The 23,981-nt window shown below is 42.5% G+C and overlaps 2 protein-coding genes across 3 annotated transcripts in view; one reads left to right on the top strand and one right to left on the bottom strand.

The window, feature by feature from the left end:
• Positions 1 to 9: 9 nt before the first annotated feature.
• The window catches only part of cog5 (component of oligomeric golgi complex 5), a 58,158-nt gene continuing 34,186 nt past the window's right edge, over positions 10 to 23,981 (top strand). For both annotated transcript variants that reach the window (XM_070928779.1, XM_070928778.1), the window contains exons 1-6: positions 10 to 55; positions 894 to 1,033; positions 2,196 to 2,253; positions 2,917 to 2,971; positions 4,350 to 4,419; positions 6,217 to 6,337. In XM_070928779.1, coding sequence (XP_070784880.1) covers positions 10 to 55; positions 894 to 1,033; positions 2,196 to 2,253; positions 2,917 to 2,971; positions 4,350 to 4,419; positions 6,217 to 6,337 — 490 coding nt within the window. The remainder of the gene's footprint in view (positions 56 to 893; positions 1,034 to 2,195; positions 2,254 to 2,916; positions 2,972 to 4,349; positions 4,420 to 6,216; positions 6,338 to 23,981) is intronic.
• On the bottom strand, positions 10,124 to 14,153 carry LOC139305218 (G-protein coupled receptor 22-like). Its single transcript, XM_070929162.1, has 3 exons — positions 14,031 to 14,153; positions 13,591 to 13,737; positions 10,124 to 11,176 (listed from the first exon to the last, which is right to left on the bottom strand). Exons 1-3 carry the CDS (start codon positions 14,151 to 14,153, stop codon positions 10,124 to 10,126), a joined length of 1,323 nt encoding a protein of 440 aa, XP_070785263.1.

Below are 23,981 nucleotides of genomic sequence, written 5' to 3'. Positions count from 1 at the left end.
AGTAGCAACATGGAGGACGGGAGAGAAGCTTCCACGAAGTCACTTCTGAAAGATGGTAAAAGCAGCTTTCTGAGGGGCAGCGGTGATGTGCGCCGTATTTTAAGGTGTTCGCCGACAGTTCTAAAACATTTTATCAACGGCTTTGTCAAATTCCCACATTCGCCCCGCAGCTAGCTAAGTGTGTGCTGCAAAAGCGCTTTCCCGAGCTAACCAGCTGTTCACGTCACATTTCGTATTTCGTTTATTATGACGCGTTTGTCCTTATTAAGTGACATTTACTGAAAACGTGTTTTAGGCACATGAAATGCACGCCGCACTGCTCATTTGTGCTGCTGTTGGTGTCATTGGTGTAACGTATACATTACACTGGTGACAGAAACTTACTCTGTGGACCTCAGCAAGGAAGATGCAGACCGGTGTTTCGGTCTAACGAGTGACCCTGTTAATTGGCGACTTTCAGCCGAATGCGTCAGTTGTTGTCGTCGTTACACCGAGTCTTGTTTGAGGAAACGTGTCACATACTGACACTCAGTTACATTTCGAACGTTGCTTGTTGTTACGGAATTTGATGAAAACAGGAAGAGAGCAAGTTGCTTTCAACAGCTGTCGTAACTACGACAACAACAGACGCATTCGGTTGAAAGTCTCCAGTTAACAGGGTCACTCCATAAACCGTAACACCGGTCTTCACCGCTCTGATTCAGTCTGTTGAATGAAGCCCGGCTCAGCCCATTGACATGATTGGAGAGAAGCAGAAAAACAACAGAAAAACAACAACTTCTGGGTTTTGTCCTAGTTACAATAGACATCGAGCCTGATATTTAGGAGGACTGTGAACTGTGATGAGTGTGAATACACTGATGGTGTTGAGGAATGCGCTGCTGTGTCTGCAGAGTGCTACGCTGACTTCCTGGCGGAGGAGTTTGATGTGAAGACGTACACCGCCCAGGCCATTCACCATGCTGTCATTGCGGAGCAGCTGGCCAAGCTGGCACAGGGCATCAGCCAGCTGGACAAGGAGCTCCACAGCCAGGTACCAAAACCCAGCACACCACAAACACCATCCACACTGACCCAAATCAGTAAACCAGTGCGCTGCAAATAACATAAACTTGGAAATTCTACGTTAAACACCAAGCCAGACCTGGTTTAGTACGGTGCAAATAGCTCACTGGTGATGTCTGCCACTCAGAGGATCATCTGGTGATGTCTGCCACTCAGAGGATCACTGAATCAGTGATCCTCTGAGTGGCAGACATCACCAGTGAGCGGTTACTCGATTGATTCATTTGATCGCTAGAAAATGAAGCTGCAACTGTTTTGATAGTCAATTATTGGTTTGGAGTAAATCTAAATCTCTGAGGAAAAAAAAAAGAAGCCAAAATTCAAACTTCCGCTTCTCCAATGTGAATATTTTCTGGTTTCCTTTTGTCTTTTATGATAGCAAACTGATTGTTTTTTGGGTTTTAAACTGTTGGTCTGACAAAAAAAAAGAAAAGAAAAAAGACAATTGAAGACATTTCTGACAAACAATAAATTGAGAAAATAATTGACGGTTTAACTTAAAGTAAGACAAGTTAAGGATGAGACATCCGGTTAATTGTAGTGAGGAAAAAGGGGCAGGACTTAATTAGTAATATTTCTGTCAATTTTAGAGAATGTAGTGTAAGAGTAGGAAGATGGTGATGGTGCTTATGTGTGTTTGTCAGCTATTTGAGCAGCCAAATCTAGGTTTATTACAGTGGGAATCGTTAATGACCGCTCTCTTCAGCGCCACCAACACCTGTAACCCACGTGTTTAGCACTAACCCACTTAAGTTTTAGCTTATACTTCAATCCAAGGGTGTAGGTTTCAAACTGGGGAGGACAGAACAGTAAGCTAGCAATCCTGGAAGAATTCCGAAACCCGGAACGAGAACAGTTAATGTCAGCCAAGTCCAAAGTAATAGCTCAACATCATCCTGCAGCACGCCCTGTCACAGCATCGAGTTTGCTAGTTATCTGTTTGTGTTAGCTAAGTATACTAGCTACTACCAGCTAACTATTTTTGTTTGTCCAGTGCTACCCTTAGCAAGACTGTCACAATTCCTGGTCTGTCGTGAGTTAGCCATCCCAGGACAGCGTTTACATTTGATACTGGTTTCCTAAAGCATGGGAGCCCCATCCATACATATATTTATACTTCTTCCTTCCAGGTTGTGGCCAGACATGAAGACTTGCTGTCTCAGGCGACGGGGATAGAATCTCTTGAAGGTAAAGAGCCACATTTACACATGCTGCCATTATATCAGCTTTATGGACATGCACTAGGGCTTCAGAATGATCCCCCCCCCCCCCCCCTTTCCTGGGTGCCATTGGTTCATTTCAGTACGCTACGCAAATCAATCGTACACACTTGTAACTTGGTTGAGATAAGTAATCAATTATAGTCGACATTTTGGTCGCCTTTATTCAAGTTATATTATGTTGGCGTCATGATGCAACCATGATGGGGACCATTTTGAAAACTCTCCTTTTCAGGGAGGCAGTAAAACCCAAATGTGAGAGTTGGCTGTTGAAAGCCAGTGCGTCAGTGTGCTATGTTGCTATTTCACTCCTTGCCAAACAGCCAATGGTTTCAGTTAATGTTAGTGCTGCAGCATGATAGTATTTATGTTGGTTGTGTGGTAATGGCACTGAAAACACAGATTGATTTGAACATGTCCACTACAGTCGTAATCGTTTGTCCTAGAGGTTTGATTCATCATTGTGATAATGTTCAGAAACCAACTGTTAAGTCTCAACTGTCAGCCACTGCAAGTTCTTGGTTTTTACCACAAGAGGGAGCCATTATTCCTCAGATGGCATCTGCTAAGAAAGTACCTCTTAAAATCAGTGTCAAAATGTACCGGAATGAAAGGTTATCGTGGTTTTCAGGGGTCCTTCAGATGATGCAGACAAGGATCAGTGCTCTGCAGGCAGCTGTTGACAGGTAAATGTGTTTTCCTATGGTTTTTAGTCAGTTTAGATGTATTTATTGTCAGCACTTACCCAGATCTTTTGATTGTGATTGTATTATTAAAGGGGACCGATTACTGTACAAAAAACACAACTTTATCCACTGATTTTGGTGAAACTAGATCATACTTTATGGAAAAAATATTTTCTGGTTTTACCCCGCAGCTGCTCTGCCTCAACTCTCTGCGAAATGATGGAGTTTCCTGATCGACAGATAGCTTTGAAGTAACCGCTAACTGTAGCTGCCGTTAGCTCGGAGCACCAGGGGAAGTGTTGGTGTTGATATTTACACCGCCAGCACTGGAGCTTTGGGCCACCAGGAGGAGGACCTTTTCAGGCCGGGGCTGCGAGAGTCAGATGGTTTGACTCAGCTAGCTAAGAGGGCTGCTAGCTGCACAGCTAACTAGCTAACGGCAGCTACGGTTAACAGTACTTAGTGATTGCTTTAGCGAGTTAAAGCCGTCTGTCCTTCAAGAAACTAACCAACTTTCCTTCACAACCAGGAAAGCACTTTCTGCAAGACATACTGAGCAACCCCCATACGTTCACCTCATAATTTGAAACGTAAAAATAAGGAAACGCATAATAGGTCCCCTTTAAATTTGAGTCCATAAAGCCCTTGAAAACTTGGCTACAACGACTCTCATCACATTTCGATCCCGTCACATCAGAAAGTGTAGCCTCCGGAGATGCCTCACCTTTCTTGTCCGACCACCTTCCCATCCTGAAGGAAACCCTCTGATGGGAATTTGTGTTGTTTTATCAGCAGTATTAAACGATATATTTCGTCATGATTTGACAATATAGTCGAAATCGAGGCCTCTGAGGTGTCTAACTTAGTTGGTCTTACTCTAAAGGCGTCACAGGTTCTGCTTTTGTTTTCTACAGGTTTTCAGGTTGTGTTTATGGAGCTAGATTTTGACACTACTTGGGGGGTGGGTGGGGGGATGCTTATTGGACAAACTAAGATGTAAAGATGAAACAGAAAAAAATGAAGGCTCACAATGCACACAGTGGAGCAAACAAAACAAGTATGAAGTGGTTCCACGCGTTGGCCATGGCTTGAGAGGCGCAATCATGAAAGAAAATCAATGGCAATATCAGTGCCACCTCTTCCATTGAAAATCTGGTTTTAGGAAGAATCCCAGTACAGAAACCGCCCTTCTTAAGGTCATGAATGACTGGAACTAAGAAACGAGACCGTATTTCAGCAGTCCTTAAAAGTTCGAAAAAAGTTCAGGTTCTTATTTTTTATTGTTCTTATTCTTATTATAAGGGTGTGTAAAAAGGTCTATGTGATGCTTTTATATGCACCGTCCTGGTTCCTAATGAAATCCCGCACATCTCCTCAGGATAAGGACGAAGATTGTTGACCCGTACAACAAGATTGTGGCCAGGATCACCCAGCTTGCCAGGCTACAGGTAAGTCTCCGCCACACGCTTTGTGATGATGGATGATTATATATATATATCAGCTTCTCTTTTTGAGATGGCAGAAGAAATGGACAGTCCTCTGCGTGGCCGTTTTACCAAAGAACATTATTTTATTGTTGATTCGACGCTTTCCAAAAACCCACAGAGAAAAGGCACTGTGTAGGAGAGGGGTTCAGCGTTTTGCCTATATGTAGGCAAGACATTTTGTTGTTGCGCAGAGCTCCAAGCTGCTGTGCTGTGCACGACCGTGCAAGCACAGGCGTGAGAGCACACTGGGCTGCAGTTCTCCTGTTTGTGCAGCCGAGGGAAATCATGATTAAATATTGATGAAACGGCGGCTGTGAAAAGGTCAGTGGGAATCTGAGGTCTCTCTCCTGGGCCTAATGGCTCTGCGACGCTCAGATTTTCACTCTGTGTGTGTGTGTGTTCAGTATGAGTCGGATGTAACTCAAACAGCAGGTGATCGGTCACTGGCGAGTCCAAGGCCTGTGTTTGTCATCTATTCCCTCCGTCAGCAACGCAATGTCTCCCTCTCCGCCTCAGATAATAAATGTGGACACACACATTCTGGAGATATCTGCACAATAATACTGCTTCTTTTTAACCCCCCCCCCCCAAAAAAACCCCCAGTTCAATTGAATGAGAATCAACCCACGTAGCGTAGTCCCAAACTTTTAAGTTGTAGAATTAACATTGTTCAGTTCCTTCTCTGTGCGTCCGCTGCATCACCGAGTGACAACAACAACAGGTTAGCCTGCTTTTCAGACCCCTGAATCACTGCATGAATCACCAGGCTGCTGACCAGTGATTTGTCGTTTTGGTAATTTTATCGCAAGCAAAGCGGCCTTTTCCAGCCACGGCGCTGGCTGAATCCTAAATGCCTCCGCGTGTTGGCTTTCAATTGGTTTGGTATCATGATTTTCCAGCATGCTTGACCGTTTTTATTTGTTTAATTTATCTTCTAGCTTTTTCAAAATGTGCGTCGACAAAGAGAACAATAATGTCCTAATTTGCTGAGGGCAACGAGTCACGATGAGAGTAATCATTGCAGATCAAACATTTGACCCCCCCCCCCTAGCATTTAGCTCCAAGCACCATTGGCTCCTAACGTTATACTGACCGTCTTCTTCCTTTCAGGTATGTAAACCTGCACTGTGATGTCATTCTTTCTCTATACGTTTTAATTTCATCCCGTCCTTTTTTTTTTACTACTCAATACACCTTGTGTTGCTTTCCATCTTGGTTGAACAGAATGAAGATCTCATAATACAAGCTGCTTCATGAGAGATACGTCTTTACTTCTCTCTCTCTCTCGCTCCTGTTTTGTGTGAATATATCCTCCCAGCACGTACGTGTACATAGAGGAGTTAAAAAAGCAGGAGTAGATCCATGGTTACCGTATGTGTTGGCATAGCAACCATAAAGCATAATATATTTCCTCGCCATAGGTATAGAACAGGGGTCCTGTGGAACGCATTACGGCACAAAGTAAGCCTTTCCAAACAAAAACTGCTTCATCAACAAAAACACCCACTTACAGTTGGCAAGGATCTTCAACGTCTCCTCTTATCATCAAAACAAACCCATATGATAAGGTGACGGGGAGGTTGACCACGCCCACTTAGGAGGCAGGAAGCGTGTGCCATTTCATACCGTTGGTGCGGCTTGTAATGCGTCATCTTCTGTTATAGGGTGTCTTTGTTTTTTGGTGAAAGTTGAATTCCCCCGTACCTCACCATCTTGCCCCCCCCTCCCCCCCCCCCCCCCCCTCCATTCCTGCTCCAGGTGGCCTGTGACCTGCTGCGGAGGATCATTCGTATCTTGTACCTGAGCAAGAGGCTTCAGGGTCAGCTACAGGGGGGCAGCAGGGAGATCACCAAGGCCGCTCAGAGCCTCAACGAACTAGGTAAGGACATGCATGTTTTATCGACATCTAAGCAACACCTTCACGCCAGTGCGAATCCTTCCAGAAGACCACCTTCACAAAGGCTTACTGCTCAAAACACACATTTTACCCGTAGATATTTAAAAAATAATACATTAAAAACACATTACGTAAACATACCAAGCCACGTTTTACTCACTCAAATAACTGAGGTCTTGTTACTTCAGGATTATTTGTCGTAGAAGTGGACATAAAGCGAGACTGCAGAAAATAGTATGTGGGAGTCAATAGTGTGGATGTGTTGTGGTCTATATAGGATCACAGGAAGAGGATATCATACAGCAGCTTCAGCGACAACAGGGCTGTTGACCTTTTTAAATCGGAACATGGGGGCCTCCTGTGTCAGCTGTAGGGTGCACAGCATGCTGCATTTGGGAAGATGAAACACTACACAGACCTGGAACGTAGACTCAAGCATAAACGCACAAAAAGATCATCAGAGCAGTCACACAATCTACCAATTGAGAAATATTTTGAAAAGCAGAGCAGGCCTCACACATGCTCTCATATCAATTCGCCTTCATTATGTAACGCAGGGCTCTACAGTGCGAGTGCGTCACTCGCATTTGACCCCCAAAAATAGATTCGTGGGGAAAAAAATGAGTTAAGCATCAAAGATTATGAGCTGCTCGAGCAGCCCATTGTACAAAAACAAGAGCGAGAGAGACGCGTCGTCGGGCCCGCTTTGATTCATCCTCCTCCTCAACATCCTCAATACCAGTTCTGCTGTTAGTCAAGGCTCTGCAGCTGAAGCCGTTAGACTGAAGACAACAGGGGTAAGACCCCGATAGCGCGAGATGGCAGCGGCCGTAGGCTGGATATTTTGGTTTCATTTTTGCACAGTGGGAGGAAGTGGGGACGCGTCGGCCATACTTTATAAGCAGTCTGTGGCTCAGAACAAAGTGGAGAGGCACAACGTCAGCGCACAGTTTCCTCAGCTCTCCATCACACACTCGGTTTCATTCTCTTGGTCAGAAGTGCTGTGTCTAACAATGGCTGGATAGGTGCAGAGGAGTGTTTGACCTTCTGGTGTCAGCGGAGGAAAAGTGATGCAGTGTCATGTCACTGCCACCTGTTATCTATCTTCCATACTCGAACCGGTTCACAAGGACAAGTGTTTTCAGAAGCCTCTGCCTGCTAGTCTGTGACCACTTCTCATACCACACACACACCCCCACCCCTTCCACACACACACACACACACACACACACACACACACACACACACACACACACACACACACACAGGCGTGCACAAATTGCATTGGCTGCAAAGAGCTTTTAAATAGGGTCAGTGTCTACAGCAACAAACACTTATAGGTGATACAGTGTCGGCTTCTGGTCTCTGCTGTGCCAGTTGGTGGTTGTCCAACGATTCCAACAATTTCTCGAGCAGACTTTGCTGCTTTGGGTTTTTTATTTTTTTATTTTTATGGTTCACATTGTGGGGTCCGGGAATTACTTCAGTGGGGGTTTAAAGAGGGCCATTAGAAGAATAGTTTAATTTCAGTGCTATTTTCTTTTTCCCAAAGGTTACCTCAATTGGAAAATCGACCATAAGGACACTATATAGCTGAAGTACACAAAATTATGTCCACATACTTGTGTGCACTTTTGGTCTGGGGCTGTTTTTAGCCATGCTAGTGTCAGTGGACCACTTTGGTCATGGAATTTGGTGAACACATTCATGTCCCCCTCAGGATACACTGTAATCACTTTCCATCTAGTGCCTTCATGAGGTTCAAATGTGAGTTTGTCCAGTACATTGGTTTATGGCTAAACACCTAAAAAAAAAAAAAATGACACCGGCTTCAGCTATACTTTTGTTTAGTGCTAATTAGCAAATGTTTGCATGCTAACATGCTAAACTAAGATGGTGAACATAGTACGTTAGCATTGTCATTGTGACCATGTTAACACACCAGCGTCTTGTTCTTAATTGAACCAAATTTCACCCGAATGCAAATACCAGATGTAGGAAACTCAACAGAATTTTTAATTTAATTAAAAGAGACTAATAATATACAGTTTATACTTAATATATAGGCAAAGTTGTCATGTAAAACCCATGAGTGTTGCATTTCCTCTTATTGAGTCGATGTACATTTGGTCTAGATGTCCTGTACATGAATGTAAAAGACATACAAAACCTTTTGCTGCATTTGTTTGTTCTTATCCAAAATCTATTAAATGCCTCCTTCAATCAAAATATACATGGCACTGAATTAGACTTACCACAGAGAGATCTGTTGGCGGGTTCCCAGTCGACTACACTGATGATTCAATCATTTTATGATAACATTTAGGTATTAATGTCCTATGAATTTTGATAAAATGCAGATCAAACCTGTGACATTTTGGTCTGGTTCAGACTGTAATAGGGCATAGGAAGGCTGGGAATAGGTCATTTTATTTTATTTTTTGTTTTTTTCAAATAAATGAAGTTTGATCTGATGAGAAAAATCATTAGACTTAATTTGAATCCAACTCCCGTAGCCTAATCCTAAACCATGTTGTAAACTTGACATTGACATTTGCAGGTCTTCGTATTTGTTGTTATGGTAATGATGCTGGCATTTTATAAAGTCCACAATTTTGCCGTCCGTGGTGTCGATTCAAAAAAGCTTCCAAGCGTTACGTCTCAGTTGTTTTTGTATTGTCATTATCAGCTGAGTATTACTACTGATTGGACAACATGTGATAGATCAGGGTGATATGAATGCAGTATAATTAACCCTGACCCTCGTATATAAGAATGTTCAAACGACAGAAAGTCTGTTACCACAAGCCCTGTTTAAGGTCTTGTGTTTTTAAAACAAGTAAATTGTATTGGTTGGAGAAACGGGATGTTCATCTGTTCCCCTTTATACTTCAATAATCAATGTCATTTTCTAGACACAGAAACACAGAGTGACCTTTGATTGAACAATAGGTTTAAAGGCTGTCCCTCATGTCTTCACTACATGACATAACAGGCAAAGGTGACCCCCTATGAGGACAAGGAGAAACAACATTCCATGTGTGCATTTTTGAACCCGCACTGGTCCGATGCGTTGTGTGCCTGTATCCGAGTCCATGTGGAGAAGCAAGAGAGCGGAGGGATACTGAAACACATTGTGTCATTTGGTTATTTATTACAAACGGTGACAAACAATATCAAGGAATTCTACGACTGTACATACAGACATTTGCCTCATCTTACGCTAACCAGAGAACAATACGCACTGCAGCTTGGAGACGGTTATGACTGAATTGTCCTTGATAGCACTCCACAACATTCCACAATAAATAGCAATAAATTACCCTCGCTGTGTGCACACGACACCTATTTTGAGACATTGTTTTGTAGTGAGGGAAAACAATCAACTGTAAATTAAGTCCTTGAAGTCAAACGCATTCAGCTGATGGTAGTTTCCCTTTTACGTGTGGCGTTTATTATAAGGACTCCTCACCTTTTTATCTTTTTTTATTTCTCTGATCTCAGGGAACATCATTTTAGTATTCATTTAGTAAGCTGCTCAAGATTTATGACTTAGTATATTTCCCCATCGTAGTCGCATTTCTTCCATGCTCTTTTTCAAATGCTTCCCACCTCTCTATTTGCATAAAACGAAATCCATATCTTCCTTTAAAACACCTGTTTTTAAATGTATTCTGCCATCGCCTGTTACTTCACTTCCATGAGTGGAATGTAACCAATTCCCATTTACTGTACATATTTGACATATTTACATTTGAGTTAATCCCATTACTCTGCATCCTGCAAGCATAGACATTTTTGTCTGGCTTCCGTGTCCTCGAAGGTGACCTTCTTGTTTCTCCTGGGGTCAATCCATGAGTTACGGATGACCACATTGTTTGGCGTAGGGTCAGCTTCTACTACAGACACCACCCTCTTCTTCATCTTGCTTTTCAAAACCTTTTGGAACTTCTGCCGAGTGAAGGCATAGAGGAGCGGGTGAAAGATGGTAGTTCCGTAGGCCATCACCAGGAAGCCCAGGCGGAGGCGGACAGTCAAATCACTGGGCCCAGTGCTCAGGATGATGGTGTTGAGCACAGTTATGGGAGTCCAGCAAAGTAGGAACGTGGAGATGATGAGAAGAGACATCCTGAAGACTCGTTTCTGCCTCTCCCGTCTCTCCCGATGGCGCTTTACTGCTCGTCTCAGCGCAATAATGACCGACACCGATGCACGCATGCCCAAAGGTGCACTCCCACCCGCCCTGACTCCTGTGCTGCTCTGTGAAGCATCAGTCGACTCTGCTTGGGTGGCAGTGCTCAAAGAGATAGTGTTTTTGCTTTTTTGCTTCTTTTTAGGTAGGTTGTGCTGAAAACGTGTTCCAATGCGAATATTAAGTGCCTGAAGGATCTTGTAGTAAGTCACGAGCATTACCACAGCTGTAAAAAAGAATATAGGGATCTGTGCTAGCAGGTGATAGTACAAACCCAGCTCTGTGTAGTACTCATTTGTATGAGCTACTGTGACCACTGCAGTCTGGTTCACAATGTCTGAACCAGGGTTTATGAAGAACCCTACTTCCATGAAGGGAACCAGGAAACTGAAAAAGGATAGAGCCCAAATGGATCCCAGTAAAGCAACAGCTCGGCCCATCGTAAGCACACGGTTCGCCGGGCGCACTGAGATGTCATAGCGGTCCACAGTGATGGCTAGAACGTTAGCAGCCGTGGCTACACTTGCAAAGGAGACGCAGGCCTCATGGAAACAGCAGATCATGGCCGTGTCCGCCGCCAAAGGAAGTAACACCACCACGGCTGTCAGTGGGATGCAGCACACACACACCTGGAAACAAGACAGAAATTAAGGTCACATCCCGAATGCATTACGCTTGTTTTCATCTTGAGACTGTTTAGTTAAGGACAAAATAAAACTAGAACACTTGTTTTGTATTGATTGTAACCCGTATGTTGATTCTAAAGGGTATTATAAGATTGTGTCAATCCAGAGAACATACTGTAATCACTACTGTCACACACAGCTGAATTGCCAAAGGAATTATTGCCTTTGTAGTTGCCAAAAAACCCATGTAACGTCAAAAATCCAAACAGAGTGGAGGTGGTAGTAGCAGCATAGTTTCATTTAATGAAAAGGCCAAATGTTTACTGTCAACCAGATTTTTGTGAAGTTTACAGTAAAATAGCAACCTGAAATTAACTTGCTGGTTTTATTATGTACAGTGCTTAACAAATGTATTAGACCACCACCCAGTGTAAGGTGTTTGCCACCGCTGCCCTAAATTAACAGTATTGCTGATTACCCAAAATTTCTTTTATGTTTCTGTAATGGTTAATCCACCAGTATGTGCAAGCTCTTTAATCAAAATGATATCTTTAATGCTAAAATATAATTATTGTTGTTATCCATGAATTTTCAAATTTACTGTTTTACAAAAAAGCAGAAGAAAATAGTAAAGCACATTATTATTTTTTGATTGAGATGCCAAATTACAGTTATTTACTTGCATTCCTGAACAGAAAAATTTGTAAAATTGTATGTTATTCTTGATTAATTTCTGACTTCTCAGAGAATTCCAGTGTGCTGGCTCAAATTTGGGTACAAAAACATGAATTCAGTTTGAAATTCCTCACTCCTGTTCCAATTGGGGAAGCGTAGGGAACTCACTGAGAAAGAAAGAGTCCGAATTAAAGCACTTCATGATGCTGGATGGTCTTTGAGACAAATAGGGCAAGACATGAAGTGTTCTCACAGTGTGGTCAAGTATGCTTTGGACTCGATTGCAGAGACTGGTACTTACAAAATGTGTCAAGGAAGAGGCTGAAAAGGAAAGCTAACTGAAGCAGATGTCAGGCACCTCAAGATTTTAAGTACTAGAGACAGAAGGAAGACCACTGCTGATCTTCAGGCAGAGATTAATGCTTCTAGATCAGAATCTGAGAAAGTCTCCAGAATGACCATAAGCAGACGACTGAAGGAACAAGGCTTAAAGGGAAGAACAGCTGCTAAGAAGCCATTATTGAGGCCTGCAAACATTCAAAAACGCCTAAAATTTGCCAGGGAGCACAAACACTGGACTGTAGATGACTGGAAGAAGGTACTCTGGACGGACGAGTCCAAGTTTGAACTCTTCGGTCAGCATCGTCGTGTTTATGTCCGCAGAAAAGCTGAAGAACGTTTTGATGCTAGATGCATTGCACCCACAGTGAAACACGGTGGAGATTCCATTACGGCATGGACAAATTAGTTAAAATCGACGGTATCATGAACAAGAAGGTCTACCACAACATCTTGGTGCATCATGGAATCCCTTCTGGATTGAACCTGATGGACTGGCCAAGTCAAAGTCCAGACTTGAATCCTATTGAACAGATCTGGGATTTATTGAATTCAAAAATAGATCGCACAAATTTTCATCCAAAGCAAGTCTCTGGGAACAGCTAGAAACTATTTGGAGCTCAATAACAAAAGAGAATAGTACATAAAAACAATGCCAGCAGGAATGCAAGCTGTTATCAGGGCCAAAGGAGGTCATACAAAATATTAAGATTTTTGGTTAATATATGTGAATAAGGACTATTTACTTGTTCCAGTTTGTTATTTGCCTAATAAATAACAATACAATTTTTAGTTTGAAACAAGTTTTTGACAGATTTCTAAAATATTTGTATTTCTCGACAGGTGGTCTAATAAATTTGTTAAGCACTGTATATCAGTGGGTTTTTACCAAGAATAGTTGTATTGTGGCATTGCCTAAATGTTACACCACCAAATACTTTGATTCTCTGTTTACTGTAAATTTAGCATCCACTAAAATGAAGGAGACGTTGGGCCTTAAATCAGTTTTAGCAGGGCTACAAAAATAATAACCGAAGTTGTAGTAGACACAATGGATGGCAGTAGGGTAGGTTTACCAGCGTCTGGTGTAAAAAGTGGTTTAGCCGACTTGTAGCGTCAAAAAGAAATGAGTCGTGCTGCCCTGTGTCGCACTGCCCTGTGTCGCACTGCCCTGCCCAACCAATGGTACCTATTGTTGTGTAGAGTACATAATCAAACTTAATATATTATTCTTCATGTCTAATAACTAGCACAGCAGTAAACGATTTGAACCTGGATATGAACTTCCAGTCCCCCCCCCAGCATAATTGTGGATTTGCTTAAATGGGAGCAGTGCTGAGAGCCACTTGATGTTAAATCCCTCTTGGGGAAAAAAGAAACGGATAATAGAGGTCAGGACTCACCAACACATCCACCACATGCAGGTTCATGGTGATTATGTTGGAAACGGAGCTGATGAGGTTCTGTTTCATACAATAGAGGACGAGCACAGTGAGGTTTGAGCTCAAGCCCAATACGATCTCCAAAAACAGGAAGCCTGTCAGAGACACCTACCAACAGAAAGAACATTGTGGCATTTAGGGTGACATTCAATGTAATTTTAGTTATAATTATGCATAATAATAACCTGGAAGATTTAATTTCTACTATACAATGTGTTTTAGTATTCAAAATCCAAATTCCCAACCCAATGAACTGGACAATTATCAGTTTCTTGAAAATATCATATACCATGGAAGATCTCTGTGGTTTGACTTGCCAGCAAGAAGATATCATGCTATCCTCTCACATTGATTTGATTGAGAACGCCCTCTGAGTTGTGTGCATGAGGCTGTAGCATTACCTGGAAGCTGATGGGGTAGATGGCCTCGGAGGAGGTCATGTCAAGGTCATAGGGGTCAGCAGTGTCAAGCACCGTCATGTTGCTCATGGTGGCTGCAGAGATCAGCACTGGGGATGTGTGCATTATCTTGAGGGGAGGAAGAGGCCTAGAGAGCAGTTTGTACAAAAGAAAGGTCTATTAAATGAATATTAACGGCATTTTAGATTCTACCAGATGATTTTTCAACCAGCGATTTGAGAAGCCATCACCAGACCAACAAGTTGCAGCTGGCACTACCTTTTGCTTTTAGGGAAGAATGTACTGGCAATGGGTGTAGGGTTTATGAGAGATAATGGGCTATTGATAATATGGCATTCGCCTTTACTATTTACCATAGTCCCATTTCTATCTTGACATACAGCTAGGGAGGCTGAAATATGTTTTGCTTGTATAATTTTAATACCCCTTTGATATAATGATTCAATCGGATTTCAGGTTTTAAGGGTACAGTTTTGGAAAGGCATTGTGTTAAGATAAGATATGAAATAGTTCGAGTCAGACTCCTGAGGTTTTAAATGAAAGTTTTTCTGTGATAACATCACCTTGTCTAAAAACATTAAAGGTGCTTTTTCAGGTTACTTGCTAATATTAACTCATGTTGAAACTGCACTGGGGGCAAAAGTCAAGGACAAGTGCATCCTTTGTGTTTATTTTTCTTGGAAACATCAAAAATACAGGAGCCTGCGTAACAAGACTCGTGACTGAGGAGGTCATTCTCTGGCAAAATTCAAAAATGGGTCTGGTAGATACTTTCGAATGTACCGCAGCTTAGTGTGTAGGGTAAGGTAAATAACATTATAGGTAAGGTTCTTCAGATGGCATGGGTCAGTTATGCTGCACACACTTCAGTGTCAGTTGAAAGACATGCCACGAAAGATGGCACCAAACACTCCTTTCGTCACTGTAGAATCAGGAGTCAAATGTTGTTCAGTGAGTGCCAAGATAATTTGCTGTTTGTGTTGGGGCATATTGGTTTTGACACGAAAGAAATTATGTTATGGCCAAGAGCAGACAAGTCCAGGATGCTTCAAACAAAGTGCGATTGAACAGTGCTTGAAATCCCCTCTTCCCACACCTTTCCGGCGTTGGTACTGGCCAAAACCGACAATCTCACAAGCACGCAAAAGTTGCCTTCAGATGTGGTTGGACGACACATTGTATGAACAAGTTCATTTTCAGAATACCGAAACCTTTAGCCAAAATTACAGGGATTTGTTTTACACATATTTGAGAGTCCGGAGGCCTGTACTACGAAGCAGGATTTGAGGTTAGCCAGGTAACCCTGGGTTTTCAGGGTTAGGACGGTGGTTCACTTCAGTATGTATTCTGGTCCAAGGAAATGACTTATGTGCGCATTTCATTATGCTTTTGTATACCGATATCATCCTACAGCAGAGACGGACAGAAGCACTAAAGCCTTGTAGTTGTTGTACTTATAAGATATGAAAGTAAACCTACTCACCGCTTTGAATTATGTTTTCTTTTAATTGTTTTTTTAATTTGCTCCCCAGTCTGTTGGAAACACCGGGGTTACAGCTGACAGAATAAGACTAAAATTGTCTTGTACATCTAAACAGAATAATAATAATCTAAGAATAATCTAAGCAACACATTAATTTAATAGAATACACAAATGTAATTATAGTCAGATCGAATTGTGCCCTAATAATGGGGCAGTGATATTATAAGCCTTATGCAATCACACAGTGGTGATTTTTTTGCCAGCCATCCTTCCTGCATTTGGCAGCTGCAGCTGTGTTGCTCCTGGCTTGGATGATGTGTTTAACTTCTTTGTATTTGTATGTGTAATATTACAGTTTGCTCTTTGTTTGTAAAATACACTTCTGCCGCCAGTAGATGTGTCCATGTTTGCGATTAGTCAGATGCTGCAAACACCTGCCCTTTTAAGCTGGATTTATGGTCGTCGTAGTGTCTCAGGCGCGAGGGTCCGTGCGCCCTACATGACGTCATCACACCATGTCGAAGGCTCCGACATGGTGTGATGAGGTGGTCGTGCACCTCTGAATTTTTGTAACCAGGCATAACTACACATTTCAACACGGACGCCTGTGAAACTAGACTGGCCAAACCGGTACTTCTGCAACCCTTCCATGAGAAACCACAGGGACAGCCGCATGATTCAGAACTCATGGAGAGAGATTGCCACCACATTTAATAGATAAAAACAGATACATTCTTGCTCAGCAACAACAAGCTCCAGTGCATAGTGTAGCCATGTTTATTAATGATGATCTTCCTCGGTTTTTATTTTACACCCCCTGGCGTTGCGTAACGCCTCAATGCAATCTCAAAGCTCGCGCGACATCTACGACGGCCTGCTCGCACTAGCATAAACAAGGCTTTATGTGAACGCGCTCATGGCTAGATTGGGAAACCCTGGGTTGATTTACCGTGTTGATAACCCCAGTCGTATGATCACTTAGCAGGTTGCGGTTGTTAGATAACAAAAATCTGGGTATGTTGAACTTGCTTTGTAGTACAGGCCTCTGGTTTGCTTGACTAGCCTGCACAAAGCAAATACAAGAATACTAGAATATGACGTTTATGGACCTTGGTTCCCCTATGGCTTGGACTAAGAAAACTGAGTGCAGGTGTGATATCAGGCTTGAACTCACCACTCGCTCCCAGCAGTGTCCCCTCCAGCTCAGCAGCAATCAAAGTGGCCAAAGGAACGTGGAGCACATCAAACCATCCCACCATATTCTGACTTGACCAAGATCAATCTTCACTTCGTCCACTTGATTTGCAGCATTCTTTCTGGAACTTCCTGGAAATTTGATGGACAATAAAAAGTCTTCCTTGAGCTTCAGCTCTTTGGGGGATACTGGCTCCACTCAGGCAAAGGGAGAAGTCTGTTTGTGAAACACAGAAAGCAACACACACCCGCCCCTCGTTGGGGGGCATGTGGTTTGCAACATCAGCGCGGTGCACTAAGATCAATGCTTTCTTTCATGCATAGCTCTGTCTCGTCATTGTCCGTTGTGCTTGGACTGTTGCCTCCAGTCTCATCCCCGCCTGAAAATGATGCCAGTGCCAGAACAATCCTCCCCTCTCCACTACACTCCACTTTTCAGGTATTGTAAGTCTTTCACACTCGCCTCTTTATCTCTCTGGAGAAGGCGAAGGTCCTTATGTGGTCCATGGCACGTTATGTCAGAGCACATCAGGTTTGTGATTTCATATTCCAGAGTGGAAGGGAGAAAATAGAGATGACTGAGAATGTTCAGTTGCACAAAATGTCAGAGTTGTAGGTCATGTGGAGTCTTTGGAGACCACTCAAAGAGACTGGTCTCTTGACCCTTTTACTCCCACTTAATCCTTCACAGACTGCGAGAGAGGAATTGATTGATCGGAGCGGAGAAAGTCATGTCCCTTCGACGTCACCATCTTGGTCACCTTCTTCACCTTCTTCCTCATTCCCATTCCATCTTTGATCCTGCAAAGGGAAAGGATGTAAGATTTCAGTCAAATAGTATGAAAGAAAGACACATCGAAATCAGATCGTTTCCCCCTGGTCTGCATGTTGTCTCCTACCTAATTTTGAATCATTTATCATCCCCTGACAGATAGCTTGCTCTTTCTGTGCAAATTGGAACGCCTGCCTCTGTGAGTGTTTGCGCTTGTGTTTGTGTGTGTGCCATATGTGTGTTTAATCAGTTTTTGATGCCTTGCCTTTTGTCTTTGATGGCTCTCATCATGTGTTGTTCAGCAAATGAGCACTGAAAACTGTGAACTGGTGCTCTGCAGACTGTCACAGTGTATGAAATAATATGCCTTACTGTCACAACAACTGGACACGCACTGCATTAGTCAGTTCTGAATCAGTCCAGGACTCAGCTGGATTGTCTTGAGATTTTAAATTTCAAAAGATTTCGGGAATCTGTAGCTAGGACTGAAAGCTGGCATTGAAGGTCCGGTCGGATACATACTCATGTGTACTTATTCTTGGATCTGATAGTTCCTGATTTGGATCAAAATGTGGCCAATTTCAGACTCTTTCTATCTAGGCAATGTGTTAAGGCTGCTTGTGTTTAGACTGCATTTAACATTTGAGAACTCTGGCTTCTTGTTATTGGTACCCAAAGGACGGAATGCTTTATAATCTAGGAATTAACGGTATGGTATGGTAGATATGGTAGGCGCATCTGTATTTACCAGGGGTGTCACTATTTCGATTGTAAATCAAAAATCGATCAAAAATGTTTTTTCTTTTTCGACCTACAAAATCAAAAGCAGGATCGGCGATTCTCCCAGTATTAGTTTTTCATTCTCCACCCCCGTCTACTTGAGCCTCCCAAAATACAACACTTCAAAGACGACAAGGTCTAGCTTACACTTAGCTTGAACCCATGGTCTGGACCGGAGTACAGGAGGTAACGTTGACACCGGACTTTCTGTGGAAAATTACAAAGCTGAAAGACTGAATAAGTGACTTTGGGGTCGTATTGAATGGGGCATTCCATGGTCATTCCCTGTATAATAAACACTGTGGGGAACATAAATGTTTAAATCGAATTGTGGATTTGGAAAATCGCAACACCCCATACTATTTACATATGTATTTTTGTACTATGTCTCCTATTTCAATTAAACACTAAGGACGTGTATTTTCTAATAAAAACAAACAATTACACCATGGCCATGGACAATACTGAATTCTTATTGGCTATTTTCAGATTAGGGTTGTACGGCAATACTAGCTGGGTCCAGCTGTTTTTTTAGGCTGCTGCCTTTTAATTTAGAAACATTTATGTGACATTTAGTTGACAAAGACACTTTGTCAGTTTTGTTTGAAAGCGCATGTTGCCCAAGAATATAGATAAACAATACCTAACACATGTCACACAGGTTTAAACGTGATAATGCACCATGAGCTGTGCAGTTATTGCACAAGTTGTTTTTTTGATGTCCGCATTGCTTGTTTTGGATTATACCTCACATTACTTGTTTTATGTATTATTTATTTAAGTTATTTTTAACCATATGAAAACATTTAATCTCACTTAGAAAGCTAGCTGAAGTTGTACACAATATTTTGTTGTCTAAATCGTAGTAATTAACGTCATTTGAAAAACATGAAATATAGCAAAATATTTAATATCACTTTTTTTTTTTTTTGCCATCAAACTGTTCAACTCCTCCCTCTGAGTGTCAGACATAAACAGACTGAAAATCTGGACATACTTCACCCGTCATATACTACCTCATTATTTATTCTTTTAAATGTCACTGCAATACATATATATTCATATGCAACAGTGCAATACACACACACACATATATATATATACATACATACATATACGTTGTCATTGTATATATTTTTTATTGTATTTTTCACTTAAATATTGTAAATGTGTATATATTTTTTTATTTCTTATATTTTATATCTTATTTTTGTACTTACTCTCATTTCTAAATTTATCCTACTTTCTACTCTTGAATGGGAGCACCGGTAATGGTCCGTCCTACATGATAATATCATATATGGTTTGTTGTGATTTGGCGCTGTATAAATAAAATTGAATTGAATTGAATTGAATATACAAATACATTTGCAACTTATACTGTATATTGTTATCATTATCACATAAGAATGGTGGATTACAGTGCTTGCAGTCCATATGCTGTTATTCAGGGTACATTTTCCACATTTTCCACATTTTCCATGCTGATTCAAATAAACAGCAGGCCTCACAAAGGGAGATGAAACTCCGGCAGCTTAAACATGGCACTGCAGTGTGGGAAATGTTGACAGATGTGGGCTTACCCTAACCTTAACCACGCAAAACTTGTACCTAAACCCAACCAGCCAATCGCATCCAATCTCATGGAACACCTACTACTGTCAACACGCCTACCAATTTTTGGCGAAACGCCCAGCTTCCAGAGCCGCCTCGGGCTGCAGTTACATAAAGTATATATCTCCAAAGGTCCGAGCGAGGTGTCAGATCAGGAGAGGAGATTAATGCCAGTTAAATTGATTAATCCATTAGTGGGTCAACAAAAATGTCATTTGTCATCTATTGAGCACAAATGCAAAACATTCATTAATTTCAGCTTGTCGAATGTCAGGATTAATTTCACAGTAAATTGAATATGTTTTTGCACTGTTGGCAGGACAAAACGAGCAATTACAAAATGTCACCTTGGCATCTGGAAACACGTGATTGTTTTTAATAAAAAAAAACAACAAAAAAAAACAGCTAAACAGTGAACAATCAAACAGAAAAATAATCAAGTAATTGTAGGGTGCAGCCCCAGTAGTTTCGTGAAAAAAGGCAACATTTGCCGTCAGCTTTCACCGTCATGTCTTCTTCTTGACCACTCCTTGTTCCGATACTGAGTTTATTACCTTTAGCTCCGTTGCAGTTTGTAGTCTTCAAAATCGTAACTGCTTTATTTCAACCTAATTTTGGCTCCATCGCTTAATGCACTTTCTTTTTTTTTGTCATGCTCATTTTTCCTCTTAGTAGTTTCTGTTCAAATGAAATATCTGTCCTCCGGGTGACCTCACTCTTAAGGACAAATTCAGACGAGTTCAGCCTGATTTTAGTTTTCACGTTGGATGAGCGTTCCTACAACGGAAAGACTTGCTCCTGCAACTGTCTCTTCTGGAGGCGCCGAACTCAGCGGAGCTTAGTGAAGACCCATGTTCCTTGCTGTTTGACAGCCACTCATTCTGTCTAATTTAATTATTCTCCACTCAAAATAATCACTGCTTGAAAAAAAAAATAAAATAAATCGTGACTCACGGGTTCAACAACATGTCAGCATGCTGTGTGTGTGTGTGTGTGTGTGTGTGTGTGTGTGTTTATCTAGAGCTAAATGCGTTGATTCTACAGTGCCTTCGTGCGACACCCTCAACCACCCTCAACATTGCCTCGCTAGCAGAACACCGATAACAGTGTCAGTGTATGATTGTGGCGCGTGTTAGTTTACCTCTAGACAAAGACCATTCCGCTTGTGTTTCCTTGGCTCTGTCGGAGTGCTTTCCTTCCCTGTGTAGGGCTTTGCAATTTCAGTCCCCAAGAGGTGGCGTAGTGCCCACAGGTGGATAAGCCCGAGTGGCTGAGGTTGAGTTCAGCAGTCCAACATTCAAGGGTCTTCCGCCACGCTGTTGAGTCCCTTCAGGATGGTCATTTGGTAGAACGCATGCAGCCACAGAGCCCGGAGGGAGAGCGAGAGTGAGTGAGAGAGAGCGAGAGCGAGCGAGAGAGAGATACCGACGCTGCTGCTCTGCCCCCCCACCCCCCCCCCCACCCCTCTCTTCTCTCTGCTGTGCTTCTTTTGTCTGTTGGTCTGTCTCTCTGTCCTGCCTCCTGCCTCTCTGTGTATCCGCCTCCAGTAGCCCTTCCTACTCATCCATCGCTCCCTCCCCCTCCTTCTCCCCCTCTCTGAAACGCTTTTCTCTCTCTCTCTCTCTGTCTCTCTCTCTCTCTCTCTTTTTTTTCTTCCTTTTTACACCTCTGCGCTTGACTAATTGGACTCACAAAGCAGATTTAACACTCTCCTGATCATTCTTTCCACTCTCATTTCTTGTGTTTTTGTTCTTGCCTTTGCTATCTCTATTTGCCTTCTGTGCTGCCTGTAATAAGTGGCTGTAAACTCTGTTTCCAGCATGCAGGGACAACAACAATTTCTTTCTCTTTTCCTCTGAGCCATAAGTTTGTTTGCCCTCATTAAAGAGCCCAGGTAGGAAACGGTGGTCATGACAATACTAATGGCAGAATCCTTTCCCCTCAGGACTTTGGCCACTCCTCCACTGTTTGTGTTTGCATAGCACATGGTACATGCTTAATTGTCGCAATCTGGCTACCATTGGAGCAGTCACCGTGTGGCCCTTATTGCCTGGCGAGCAAGGTAGCCAGTGAGCGGGGCTAATTAGGGCTACTTGGCATTGGCATGGCAACAACAGCCCTGCCCGCCAAAGCGAGCGCAGGCCGACAGATCAGAATTCAAATCGTGGGCCCATCTGTTGTCTTCCGGGATACACTTCACTCCGCTGATAAGGCGAGAACTCCTGATTTTTCACATCTCCCCTCACCCCGATCTGGTCATTGTATCTCAGCTCTTCGTCTCTCACTCTCTCATTTGTTTATTCAAGGGGTGTAAGCAGAGATGATGATGATTTCCAGTCCGTCTGTTCCACTGACATGCGCAGCTCAGCAGGAGCCCCCCCCCCCCCCCGCCAGATACAAGTCTTTCTTCAGTGAGAGAGATGGATAGCAGACAGCAGAGTTACATAGAGGAAGGGGGGAAGAAAAGACAGTTGCAGACTTTTTTTTTTACTGAGCAAACATGAGCATTATATGCGAGCGAGATGGAAACGGGAGAGAGAGAGAGAGAGAGAGAGAGAGAGAGAGAGAGAGAGAGAAGACAGTTGCAGACTTTATTCTCAGCAAGGACAACAATGATGACTGCGAGAGCCTCGCTTTCACCTCTTAAAGCGCTATAAGCCCGACAGAGCGACCACGAAAAACATCAAATGTTTGATGAATGCATTAATATTTCAACCTGATATCTAGGCTGCCCACTGGCTGGCCTGAAGGCTGCTGGCTGTTGTCTAATCCCCAGCTGCGCTGTTTCAAACGGCGGTGCGTGCGAGTGAAAGCAAGCGCGGGGCTGTGTTTGTGCTTTTTGTGCTCAAGGGACAAATTCCACACCAGTAAATGCTGATGCCTCGATGATGGTCTGGCTGCAAACTCGAGGCCAAGGGCTAATAACCGACGAAACAACTGGAGGAAAAGTAAAACTGGATGAAAAAGTAACTGTGTAAAATACATTTGTGACACGCTAAGCAGCCAACAGAGCCCGTCAAACCTACTCATGTCATGTACAGTGCTATACCGAGCCGTGTGTCGGAAACACACGAGTCGGCAACTGTTGGACAGCTTAAGTCATCAGAATTAGCATGCAGAGGCAGTATCTTAACACGGCCCGAGCAATACACTTTAAACTGTGAGTCTCCCGAACCCAAAGAATCTATAAAGAATGAGTCATATAGAAAAAGAATATATTTACATAGAAAAAAAAAGTCAATTCCTCTTTAAAGAGATGATAATGAAAATCTATTTTGTTTGCATGTTGTGTCATGAAACTAGCACTGCAGTTTATTTGCTTTACACTTAATGCTATTGTTTATTGTCCATTGTAAGTTAACCCCCCCCCCCCCCCCCCAGAAAAAACGTGCAGATCTGTACACTTATTTAGGTGGTTATCCATCTCTGTATATCGACTGGACCCGTTGGAAAAACACCAGTCACCAGACTTATCCCAGCAGCCTACATCCGGTGAGCCGGGCTATGGGGGTCTGATGATAAGGTGGTGTTTGTTTTCAACATTTTGGTTTCCTGCAGGGCTTAAATAGAATAGAATGGGCGAAAATGCGTAAGAGGGATCAGTAAGGACTGGGACTGGGACTAACAGTAAGACGGGATCAAATCTAAACACTCCCCACTTCTGTTCCATTCTAAACATGTGGTTTCAACCTTACATCAGATTACAGAAAGTAAAATCACATTTCCTTGTGCCGTTTTAAGCAAACGCACGCACAGCGTCACATCTTGGTTTACACTAGTTGTGACACACTGCAGCCTGGCAGTTGCACAGCCTCTTGTCTTCTTTATACATGTTATGTTTAAGAAGCAGCGTGAGGCATTCTTCTTCTTGAAAGGTAAAAATCTTCGTGCAAAATATAACAAAAAAAAAAAAAACCCAAAACCATTTGTTCTGGCAGAGCTGTCTGCTTTGTGTGGCTTTCAAATGTTAGGCCCCCAAACAAAAAGCATCTGCCAAAAATGATATTAATTATGATACCAACTAATGTGAGTGCAGTGAAGAGAATTCTACATTCTGCTGTTTTGTTTTGTAGTACATTTTTTTTTTATT

Source organism: Enoplosus armatus, chromosome 22 (assembly GCF_043641665.1).
Source record: "Enoplosus armatus isolate fEnoArm2 chromosome 22, fEnoArm2.hap1, whole genome shotgun sequence".
Taxonomy (NCBI): domain Eukaryota; kingdom Metazoa; phylum Chordata; class Actinopteri; order Centrarchiformes; family Enoplosidae; genus Enoplosus; species Enoplosus armatus.
This window is presented reverse-complemented; position numbering and strand designations above follow the sequence as displayed.